Here is a 13,254-nt window from a genome sequence, read left to right as displayed (position 1 = left end):
ATTCATTTTCCAATGGATTTCAACCTGCTATGATTATTTTCACTTTTTACCATTTTCTAAGGCTTCTGCACTGATCTATGAAGCCTTAGTTTCCGAATAAGGCCACTAAGGTATAAACTTTTTCAATACCTGGAATTTGAAATTAAATCAAGTTAATTTAGTAAATCGTATTAAAAAAAAAACAATATATATAAGGAGTAAATAAATACATATATGTTCAATATATTATATGAAATAAATAAATATTATAAATGTCGACTGGCAACACTGCAACGTGAGCTGCAGAAAAAAAAACGCAAAATAGACGATAAAAGATGCAAGCATGAAACGAAAACAGCTGATCTACACTACTCTGTTTTAAAAGCATTGTTTGCTAACTGATGATTAAATGTCCCAGGCGATCATAAAAGGAAGGTAAGAATAAAATATGTTTAGTCTCTCTCAACGCACAAACGTCGCAAAGTTCGAATAATGCAATAACAATTAACATATTGTGACGAAGGTAGTATAGTAATACAGTAGTACAGCAACACAACATTTAGTATTTGTTATTTTAGGAACGGCCTGGACAGGAACTAATGTGTATGGCTGCAATGAGGTGATGGCTGAAGCATATGATTTCACAATACTTGTTCTGTGCGTTATTTGCTTCGATGATGCGCTTTGTAATGTCTTTTGGGAACAATTTGACAATTGGAACGGATTAGGATTGCTAAGAAGAGAGAAGATTTAACTATTAGAAGAGGGTAGAGAAATGCCAGTTAATTTGCTGATAAGATTTCAAGAAAAAACAATTTTATAGTGGGATCTTAAAATAACTAATCACAGCATTATAAATAATATATACAACAATGTTCTGTACAATATTTCTAATGTTACATAATTTTATAAATAAATGATATTTTTTATGAGTCGACCGATCTCGCAAAACTTTCTTTTATTTCATATTCAAAATTTGTCGTAATGTATCAGTTGATAATAAAAATAAAATAAAACTCCAAATATACCATAACCAAATACAACACATAGTTATGCAGCATATGATTGGCAGCCTGGCTTAGGCTTAGAAACGTTTTGGCAATTGGAGCTAATGTGTGTTGTTATATCCTTGCACATACGTAAATGAGAAGGAGTTTGAATTCGAAGCTTGAAACACTTACTGCATTATTTTGTGCGCCTGGTACAAAGCGCACAGCAAATTATTTTCTTGACTTGCTATTGTGGTCCACAACACGCACAAACACCCTCCTTTAGATTTTCATGTATTTTGTATGAAAAATCGTGCTGCTATACTAGGCGATCATAAATAGTCGCAGCTGTAGAAAATTTCTTCAATTCATCGTAATAAAAGTAAATATGCAACATTTAGTGTTGTTTTATTATCGATATTAGAATCGGAACGAATTTTTGTTGTTACATCTATCTATTCTATCTATTGTGAACGGACAGCTGGCAATTACAATGCATTCAAAACACCTACTGCGCTGTTTTGTGCGCCTGGTAGAAAGTGATTTTCTTCTCACATTTTAGTTAAACCAGGAGATCAGATAATGTACAATAACAAAACATAATTACAATAAGATTTAGTGCTTAGTGAGGATTTGCTATGAGTAACGAATTTTTGTTGCTAAATCATATGCATTTTGTTACAGAAGAATCGACGACTGCGTCCTATGAGCGCCTGGTGAAAAAGGCAATGGAAAATCGGTTTATCGATGCAAAGAATTTTGTTTAGGTTGTTTGTCTGCAAAATTATCACAATGTACCAGCCGATTATAATAGAGAGAGAGAGAGAGAAAGAAAGAGAATGTGCAAAATCGATTTCGAAATTTTACATTTCTTATTGTTTTAAAGCCGATATGACAACAGAACAACCAAGTAGTGTTGTTAAAATTATAGTGGTGAATAATTTTAATATATTTGAGACACCTTCTCCGCTATTATGTGCGCCTGGTGGCAGATGATGTTGAACTAGAGGTATTTAAAATTCAAGCATCCTTGCTATTTTGGCCACACAGCATTGTTGTATGTATTGATGGAACTCTCTCTGCTCTTTATTTATCTCGCATGAACTTTTTATTTATGTTACAATACTTACCAGGTTACGCCGTGATGAAATAAAATTGCTACATATCATTTAGTGTTTATACAAACTTTTATTACCTTGTCATATCAATATTGTCATTATAAAAAATTTGAAAGGATAGTTTTCCAAATATGATTACATCGATGAAAGAAATAAATATTATTATATATTTGTAATTATTTGACTGTGGTTACAAGGTTCGATTATTTAGAAAAGCTATCGGAGAATATAAGCCCAAGTAATGTTTTAAACACTTTTTAACCAAAAGTTGGAATTTTTGCCAGTTTTCAATTTGAAGAACAATGCTGTATGTAAATTGTTATGTTAATATAAAAAATACTAAATTGTTCAATATTTAATAATTACAAATATTTTCCATCAAATAGCAAGATAATAGATATATTTCAAACAATAGCTGTTTCTAAGCGTAATTTTTCTGATCAATATCTTTGCGCGCTGTTTTCCTGTAAAAATAAGAAAAAACGTTAAATTTGGTTGCAGCGAACAAATAAAAAATATTTGCATGCAAGAACTTGATTCCGATCGTTCGTTTTGTATTGCAGCTATATGCTATAGTGGTCTTATACCGGCGATTCTGAAAAATTAGCAGCTTTTTAGGGAGAAGAGGAAAAGACGTGCGCAAAATTTTTCAAAAACGCGGAGACTAGTTCACGTATGTACATATATACAGACAAACAGACTCAGCTCGCCCTGCTCCGTTAAATTTGGTAGGGTCTCTGCAGTTTTCTTCTGGATGTTATAAATTTCGTGGCAAATTTAAACCTTTGTTGAGGATATAAATATTCAGAGATGTTGTGGAATCCAAGACAGATTTGCGTAGTTGTCAGAATTGCAAACCAATTCTGATTTTCAATGGTGTCACAGAATCTGATTGGAGTTTCGCTTTTTTGAATATATGCAAAACCAGAATTCGAATCAACTGTTTAGTAATGTAACAAAAACGGAAAATGAATAAAAAGCTTTTAATTTATTGGAAGAAAATAGCAACGAAAAAATTGAAATGAAGATATTAACAGGTCACAGTAATACACTTGATGCACCAGGGGAGTCGCAATATTTCAACAAAAGTTAAAAAACCCTTATGTACATTCCTAGAACAGCATTATGATCTTAGTGATTGCTGTGCCGTTATCTAGCTTGTGGCGCCACTTAGATTTTTTAGTTTGATTAATTTTTTTTTAATATTTTAAAAAAGCTCGACAGAGAACATATAAGTGTTAAAGCTTAGTATAATTAGTTGCTGAAATAACAAAAAAAAAATGAGCCGCGGTTTAAAAAATTCGCTCAAAGTAAAAAAAATTAATATTAAAATTTTATTTGGAAAATAAAACTTTACGTGAAATTGACAAATAGTAGGGAAACGCCATTCAGGTGTTTATAACATTATAAAATCGTATACAAATAGCGGAGATCTAAATATAAAACTCAGGTCGGGCAGACCAAAAGCTTTGACGCCCCACGAAGAACGCAATGCTATCGTCGCAGTTAAACGCAATCCGCATATTTCAGCAGTAAAGATTACGAATAATATAAACATCGAGTTACAAAAAAAATGTAAATCCTCAAATAGTGAGAAATGTGCTGCACAAAGCATTCATAAAGTGTGGAGGCGTGTCAATGCAGAGATGCAAGCAAATAGCTTGATACCTACATACAGTCAAACATGGTGGGGGAAACATCATGGTTTGGGAGTGTTTCGACTGCATCTGGCGTGGGTAATTTAAAGTTTATTAAAGTTAAAGTTTATTATTAAAATGGACAAATATATATAACTGAACATTCTGAAGGAAAATTTATGTCCAAGCGTGCATAAACTGGCTCTCGACAGCAGCCGATTTCTTTTTCAACAAGATAACAACTCAAATCACACGTCGTATCTAGTCCGCGAATGGCTTATATACAACTGCAAGCAACTCCAAACACTACCACAATCACCCGACATTAATCCCGTAGATCACATATGGGATTTGTTAGAAAAAAGGATTCGAAAACACAATATTTCGTCCAAGCACACGTTAAAAGTCTGATACTCAGGTGCTAGTAAAAAGCATACATCGGCGTTTAGCAAGCAATAATTAAAGCTAAAGAGGGACCAACAAAGTATTAAAATTATCATATGTTTTCTGTATCAATAATTTTTTAAATCACTTTCGTTTTCTTACCAAAATATTTTTGATGTTTTTGCTTTATATATTTTTTTTATGGTTTATAAAAAAAAGTTACTGATTTTGAAATAAATGCATTCAAATATGTTCGCCACTTGAATTATGTTTTGTTTATTATGTTTTGTAAATCCTCTTAAAATATCTGGATTTTTTTCATAAACTCAAAAATTATGATATTTTGTGTTTTATTCTTATGTATAAAGATAAGTTAAATCTTAATAATAATATAAATTAATTTCTGAACTTACATTTCAAAGCTGTCAACGACTATCCTCTTGCTTTGTTTCTAATAATAAAACCGTTGTAATTGGTTTCCGTGACACCCAAAGCCGATACAATTTTTGTTTCGAACGTCAAACCAATAATATCTGAATTCATGACACACACTACATTTGTTTATCGGTTTCAACTCTGATTCCGAAAACTATCAGATTCTACAACATAACTGATTATATGTAGGTTAGGTGAAGAGGTCGATCCTAACACGAAACTCGCTTGGACAGCTTAGAATGCCCGTATGTGGTGTGTAAAAGAAATAACAAAGTTATCAAGTTGAATTCGTTGTAAGGCTCGAACTGAAACTTGGCGAATCGAACACAGCTAATAAGAGATTTTAACACTATTATTATTGAATATATATGTATGTGCTTCATATAAAAAATTATATAAAAAATATATTATAAATAGTAAATTTAAACTTCTTTTTTTTACCATAGAATCAACTTTTGGATTCACTCTGTAATTATTAAATTGTTGCCCTGCTGCATACTAACCGTTATCAGCTTCATATTAGTACGAGTGCTATGTGAGGCGTCGAAGCGAAAGCAAAAGCTGAAGGACTACAATAATCCCAATAAAACTGGTAGCGCCAATGGAGGTACCAGCTGTGCCGGCGAAGTACCCTTAACGGAGCAGCGGCACTCCCAACGGTGCGTATACGTAACATTTTGTTGAAAATTTTTGAAAACATATAATTACCGTTATACAAAGATCTACTGATAAAAACAATAGTACTAAGCAAAAGTTAGCAAAAAAAAAAAAAATCTTACACAATCGAAATTTCAAGTTTTTTTTATGTTATCAAAACTAAACCATAATGCTCAAAAATATGCAAAAAGTTAAAAAAAAAATATTAATTCTACTCTGACTACTTGCAACTATTTTAGTTAATGGCACATGCTCGATGTTATCGATTAATACTCAGCTGTTTCAGTTAATTTAATGGGAAATTACACAATTACCAACTGATTTCATTTAAACTATTAATGTTATTACGTAATTTCCACAATTTATATTACTAATGTAGTAACCGCGCTCAGTGAACACAAGATAACCACAAAACGTTCCGTAAAATTTCTATGAAACAAACAATAAATTCGGAATCCAAAAATCGAATGCGATTGCAGCTTGCTTGCATTTCAACGGAATTGTTTTGCCGTTTCCGCACCTTAACATTTATTTCCAATTTCTAAGAACGTGCATTTTATTACATTGAATTGAGGTACATATGTATATTTTGCAATATAAATTTTTAATACGAATTTAGCTGGCACCAACATGGGTGCATTTTTGTTAAAAAAAAATAAAATCATTTTGCAGCATGTGTCAAATTACTGAACCCTTAGTCGCACCAGTTGCGGAAGTACGGAAGTGTGTACATATGTAGTACAAGCGTTGATGCAGAAATTTGTATTTATTGAATAGGTTGCACGTCAGGCACGTGGCGTGAATCAGTTATTAAATTTACAATGCTTTGATTTCGTATGAATTTTTTTAAATGTATATAATAATAATAAAAATATAATATATAATATATAATTTTTATTTAAAATAGCTTCTCATAAAATATATGGGGAAAATGATAAGCTCACACACAACACAAAAATCAGTTACTTTTATACTGTTCTTACGCTAGTTCTCATAAGTTATAAATACAAAATTTGAAACTTTGGGATACCTCCAGATTTCAATACAAATATATACAAATGAGAAGACAAGGAATACAATTTACTTTCTTTTAGCGCGATTTCGATCTCTTTTTGGTTACTAGACCTAGGACGTTTACCAGCTGATCAACTTTGACCCGAACTCACAAAAAAGTACATTTTCACGTATTTTAACACAAATCTTTATTGTTGCATTCAATACAAGGATGTTGAGCTACAATACAAGGATGCCAACGTTTAATCCAATTTTCTGCACATTTGTTATAATCTGCGGTGCCTTCAGTGAATTTAAGTTTTTTTTTGGTTTCGGCTCATGTTTGAAGCGCCATTCCCTAGATTGATAGACAGTTTCGAGCTCATATTCATAAATCCACGTTTCGTCAGCAGCAATGATGCGCTCGATGGATGTAAGGTACTCAGCTACAACACTCTGTTTTTACAAAAGGTATCATAGTCTGCCAAACACGTACCAATCTAGGGGGGAAAAATTTATCGATTCGGTTCGCGTGCAGTTTTAATGTATCAGCCTAGGTCAAATTTAATGAGATCTTACATGAAGACATGAAAATAAACTGTATATTTCGAACTGAATTTGACCATTTTCGATACTAGACGCAAGATATTTTTCTAAAAGTCACTTCTATAGACACTTGGCAAAAGCCGAACCCAGTACCAAGAAAGTCAAGAAGACGTTCCTATTTTATATTGACCACATGCAATATCTCACAGAATACATAGCGAAAGTTGCGCAACCGAAATTTAACATTCCTCAACTCTCTTCCCTTAATTTACTTAATTTTGGTCAAACAATCGAAGACGTGCAACTCGAGTTACCTTTTCAGATAACCGCAAAATTTCAAACTGGTTGTAGTGGCTGGTTAAATTTCTATTTATGCAGAATTCTCTCGGATATATCTAACGAAGCACTAAACAACGGTACAACGAATCTAGCATCCCTCGAATTACTTGTATGAACCAACATATTACGCATATCTTAACATTAAAAAAAATTATAATTTTTAATGGAGCACTAATTTCTAACTAATATATTTGAATAAATTTAAGAAACTATATTTACCAAACAGATTTAACTCACTTTCGTATTTTTCACAGTCCCCCAAAATGTGATCGTCGCACCGATCGCACCACCATGCTGCTGGTCGCCGTACTCATACTCTTTCTGGTCACCGAATTCCCACAAGGCATACTGGGTTTATTGTCGGGTGTGTTGGAGAAATGTTTCTTCTTTGTTTGCTATCCACCATTCGGTGAAATGATGGATCTGCTGGCGCTTATCAATGCCGCTGTCGGCTTCGTACTCTACGGTCTGATGTCAAAACAATTCCGTACAACATTCAAATCGTTGTTTTTCAAAAAGAATTTCGGCAGCATGGAAATGACACGATTAACGCGGGTAACCACGACGTGTGTTTGACTCCGGTGTGGAGGGTCACCTTAACTGCTTTAAATGCTGCAAATGCTGCAAGGACTGTGTTGAATGTTAAGCGGCTTATTACATACATGGTATGGTTTAAAAATAGTCGGCTTTGTCGATGACGGACTCTAATGCGTGGCCGGTAAAAGCATATATAAGTGCATATGTATTCGTATGTGTGTGCGTATGCTTCTTTGTATATATGTATGTTTATATCTCAGCAAGATCATGTATTATATACTTAGAGCGCGTAAGTCGTTACATAAAAATTCGTAATTTTAGTTCGCAACGAATTTACAGTTATATGCAATATTATATGCATATGTATTTATTTACATACATACATATGTTATATATTGCATAACAGTAGCAGTTTATATTGTTAGCGTAGTGCTCAGCCTTTTTGTATTTATGTATGTCTTACAGAAATTAGCTAGAGTCAAGGTGTTCCTCCTGTTGGCACAACATGTTAATTCAACAGTTAGTTAATTATGTACATATATATGTACACCTTAATTGTGTGTAATATACTTGTGTGTCTTGTATGTCAGTGTGAGTGGTGGTTAATGGGGCACTTTATTCGCTCGATAATTGAGACTGTCTGTCTGGCTGATGAAAGTTCAATGTCTTTTTATATTTTAGCTTGTTAAGTTTTATAGTGAATTAAGCTAGATTTTTTAGGGATTCACTATATTAATATTACTAAATAAGAAGACCTAAGTGTTAATGTACTGCTTTTTACCAGAAATTCATACAAAAATATAAAGTATTATGAAAATAAATAAATAAATAAAGTTTTAATTAAACATTTTGCCAAGCACAGCGTTTAAAACACACAAAATAACTGTTAATTAAGATATATGAACTAAATAAATGTACCTATATGTGCATATATTAGGGTGTCCGTTATTTCCAAAAGTTAACTTTTTTTTATGCAAACGCCTCGTGAAATTTCAGTTTTTAAGCTAAAAACAGGATCCAATATAAAAAAATTATTAATTTTCAAAACAAAAGGTACCTAAATAATTTTACTTTTCCCACATATTTAACATGGAATGTTTTGGATATTTTTCATTAGGCAAGTAATTCTACAAATTTAAAACAGTAATATTCTAATACAAGAGTATACGCGCTACAAACAAAGTCTTAATGATTTTTCCATAAAAACATTCCTTTAAGAGGTATACGCAGTCAAACTAATACGTCAAATATACTTGTACTTGGCAATCATACAAGTGATTTATACATGCTGTGTTGCTCATACGACATGGTGTACATGGTTTAAATGGAAAATAAAGCGCTTGTATGCGTTAAATCGTTATTTTAAGGACCAAAACTGAAACTTGCGGGCGCGTTTCCAAAAAAAAATAATTAACTTTGGATATTATATAACATATTAGTATAAGCTTTGAGCTAGTGAGATTCATCAAAACGAAGTGCCATTCATTCAAAAATGAGAAAACAAAAATCATATTTGTATACTTAAACATTATTTGTAAGCTACTTACGTACTATATATTATATATGTATATGTATATTAACTTATTACAAAAAAAAAACAGATAAGCTCAAATAATTTAACGAAAAACTATAAACGTTAAAAATATTAATATGAGTAAGAAATTATCATAATCAATCAATATATAATACAATAGTTTAAAGAGAATTGTACAAAAATACATTAAATGTATATTAACATATTAAGTATTATTCAAAAGCTGCTAAATTATAAAAAAAATAGATTCAGTTTGTAATAATAGCCGTCAATACATAGCACGTATACGCAGCTCTGTGCTTCAAAGCTTATAGATAATCCAAATTTAAATCTAATAAACTAACAAAACATCAATTCAATAACATTACGATTACATACATACAAAGAGATTACATAATTGATTAAATATTTTCATATATAAAAAATAATAATAATATTAGCAAGAAGAAATGAACCAAAAATTAAAAATAGTAATTAATATATAAATCAATTATGGTTAGACAAAAAAATTTTAATAACTTCAACAAAACTAAATTTTAATATATAAATTTTTTTGGTTGTGTTACAACATTTTTGTGCAATCCAAAGCCAAAAATATGAAATAAACATTTTTTTTTTACAAAGTTTTTTTAAAATTTTTTAATATGAAAATACTTAAAGAAAATGTGTCAAGGCAGGGGAGATTCTATAATACTTTTCACCAAAAGCAATTGAGGTCACTATCGCTGAAAACGCATAACTGTCGCAGATTATTTCTAAATAAACATTCGGGGTATTTCATTAGTTCTTTTAGTGAAAAAAACTATTTAATTTTTGCACATCTTGAGAGCCAAAGAAAAATTTAATTTTTACACTTAAATGATTGAAAAATATACAACAAAAAATATATTCAATATACAAATAAAATAATTAGTTTTTACTAAAATTTATTCTTTTATAAAAAAATTCATCCAAGAGAGTGTTAACTCACACTACCTCTGTGCAACCATCATGAGCTGAGTTAATATTCACAATTCTTATAAACATTTAGTAAATTTAGTACTTGAAATTATGCGCTAAAGAGCTAGTATTAGCGGAACCCAGTATTGTTAGATTCAAAGGAATTGAAAAGATGAAAGAAAAACCGTTGTGCAGTTAACTTGTATGGCTTGTCTTCGAAAAAAGTCTATCATAAAAAATTAAATAATAATCATTTCCAACTTCTTTAAAATAAATTATCTAAATTAGTGCAAAGGGTTATTATTTATTTCAGTTGTTGTACCCACTTGCACTTTTTTTGTTTTGTAGAGTAATAACAAATTAAAGAAAATGTACATTTACGGAATTGAATGTACTTTAATAATCTGCGATTAATTCTGAATAACTTTAGTTTTCTTGGATTCCGCAACCGATCTCCAGGAGGACCTGGCGGTGAGGAAGATTTTACTGCTTAAAATTATCTCAAATACAAAAACCAAAACAAATTATTGTTACTACAGACGAGTCAAAAATTTGACGAAATAGCGGCTACAAAAAAAAAATGTTATGTGAAAAAATGTACACTACAGAGTGGCTAAAAAAACGAAATGTTTATCAAAAATTTTACTCCTTCAATCATTATCTGACAAATATATCTACCATAAGATGGTCATGTGAGGATTTCAAGTCGATCAGTCCAGTCTTTCGTAGAAATCACCGACTCTAAAAACTGCATTTCGAGAAAAGGCATTTATAAATATGCTCATATTTCCAAAACTGTTCGCACAGTATTTTCAAATATATAAACAATATATGTATGCAATAAAAATCGATTTTTTGAAATGCACAAGTTGATATACAGCTCCTTAAGACGAAGCCACACTTATGTTAAGGCAGAAAAATGGTCGCTATTCTATACATCTTGTATTACAAAAATGCATTGAAGCATGCAATTTGAAAGAGTATTGGGAAAATTATAACGTAACCTCGTTAATAGTAGCAGATACTATGAAAGCTGCTCCAGTTCTGCGAGTTTAACTGGGTGTAGAATAGTTAGCCGCAGCTAAGAAGATATAACATTACAAGTGTTCTTCTAATACGAAAATCGGTTTGTATTGTGGTAGCTGCAGCTCTTTACAATAATGTTTGCGATATCCGCTAATATCCGCACTAAAACTTCAAGTCAAACTACGAAAACATATTTTAATTAAAAGGTAATCGTAACTTATTGAATTTTTGGTTTGAGGTAGTGTTTTAACAGAGCACTTCAGCAGTATCCAAGCAGACAACGATCATTTTAAGCGCGATAATAAGTAATGTGTATATGTATAAAGCATATAATTACCAATGCATAGTTATCAGCATCTGAATGTTTGTTATGAAATAACACTTAAAAAGTCTAATTAAAATGGTTAAGCATTCTGATGATATATATTATACCTAGGTATAAACAAAAAACATCCAGCGCAACATACGTCTTCTAATTGAGCCCTATAGAAGTGTATTTTGCAGTTGGATATTCAGTAAACACTTAGATTACACTTAAGTACCTAAAATTAATCTTAAAATGAGACTAAATATATGTATGTACGTACACATTATAACCAATTCACGAAAATTTGACTGCAGGAGTGTATATACTTATAGGTGTATGAATGTGCCACGCAGTCACTTCCAATTTATTAGATACAACAAAAACAAATAATGTTAATAGCTGTTCTTGTTGTATTTGTAAGTAAATAATAATAATTGTCAATGGTTGTGGCAGAATATTTATTTTGAAACACAAAATCTTGTTCAATTGGTAATTAGCGCCTATTAGTGAGTATTTCGGTTTCAAAACAAATTTATTTATATCATTAAGTTAAAAAGGTAAAAATATAAATTAATATTAAAGTAATCGAATAACACTATTTATATTGCATATTGGCAGACATATTTTTCTAATAAAAATTTATTCAAAATTTAATAATAAAATTAATTTAAATAATGCGGAGCTGTCGAATTGTGCTTATTAATAGTAATGCTTAGCGATAAGTACAACTTAATTAAGATAAATAATTACCATTATTATCACTTATTTATTTTCAACAAATTATTATCATCAAAAATAAGCATATTTGGAACTATTAGAAGTAAAATAGCGATAATCAAAAATTATAGAACTTCGAAAAATTATGATTATTTTTTTATTACTTTCAATTACAATAGATTATTAATTATATGTAATTAATAATTTTGATTGTTGAACTAAAAATATCTTTTAGATTATTAACCGTAACATAAAATTCACACCTGTGAATTGAAGTAATCAAAAAGAGTAATGGAAAAATATGTTAATTAAATTATTTTCGTGTGATCTATTTATGACATTTTTTTTTTTGTGGCATTCACATTTTTTTGTCTCATTTCTAATGTTTAACTGAAGTAATCTTTTAAATTATCAATCGAAATTTAAATTTAATAGCTCTTAAATAATAATTTGTATATAAAAGTATGTAGGTAAGTGAAAAAGTAAAAGTATAAAGCAGCCACATAATGCATTTGTGTATATTTTGTATGATAAAAAATACTAATCGTGATTAAAATGTTGAAAAAATTAATGTTTGAAAATAAAATTATATTACGACTATGCATAGAATTACATATAAAATGAACAAAGAAGTTTTTCTTTTGTAGCAAATGGTTTACAATAAGAGTTCCTTAGTAAAAAACTTAACTACGGTTGCACCGAATCTATTAAACCCTTCACTAATACAAAAGATTCCATTTCAAACTTGATTTTGATCGTTCAGTTTGCATGACAGCTATATACTATAATGGTCCGGTAAAGGACGGGTGCAAAATTTCAGATGAATATCTCTCAAACTGAAGAGCTAGTTCGCATATATACAGACAAACGGACGGACTTTTATAATTAGATATTATAATTAGTTATTATTTATCTATTCATTAAACCATTCAGATGACGTGTGACAAAGACTAGGTCTACTTACTGATAGTAGATATAATAGTTTTCCGGAATCTTCGGTTTCTAGCTCTATATCATGAATGGCTAATTCAATATTCAATTCAGTGTTTGAAAAAAATTACCAAAAACAAAGAGTCCAATGATACCGACATCCATAAAACGCCGCACCAAAGTTTTG

General features: G+C 30.6%; 1 protein-coding gene and 1 long non-coding RNA gene across 3 annotated transcripts in view; both read left to right on the top strand.

The window, feature by feature from the left end:
• Positions 1-12,769, top strand: part of LOC106622154 (G-protein coupled receptor dmsr-1) — a 255,903-nt gene extending 243,134 nt beyond the window's left edge. For both annotated transcript variants that reach the window (XM_070108720.1, XM_070108721.1), the window contains 2 exons: positions 4,989-5,201; positions 7,332-12,769. In XM_070108720.1, the coding sequence (XP_069964821.1) occupies positions 4,989-5,201; positions 7,332-7,653 (535 nt within the window). In that variant the 3' untranslated portion in view covers positions 7,654-12,769. The remainder of the gene's footprint in view (positions 1-4,988; positions 5,202-7,331) is intronic.
• On the top strand, positions 25-930 carry LOC138857125 (uncharacterized). The gene is made up of 2 exons (XR_011396110.1): positions 25-502; positions 558-930. It is a non-coding gene; the product is annotated as an uncharacterized lncRNA (long non-coding RNA).
• Positions 12,770-13,254: the final 485 nt, after the last annotated feature.

The sequence above is a fragment of the Bactrocera oleae genome, chromosome 4 (assembly GCF_042242935.1).
Source record: "Bactrocera oleae isolate idBacOlea1 chromosome 4, idBacOlea1, whole genome shotgun sequence".
In the NCBI taxonomy this organism is placed as follows: Eukaryota; Metazoa; Arthropoda; class Insecta; order Diptera; family Tephritidae; genus Bactrocera; species Bactrocera oleae.
The sequence above is the reverse complement of the archived record's forward strand: the minus strand, read 5'-3'. Positions and strand labels throughout refer to the sequence as shown.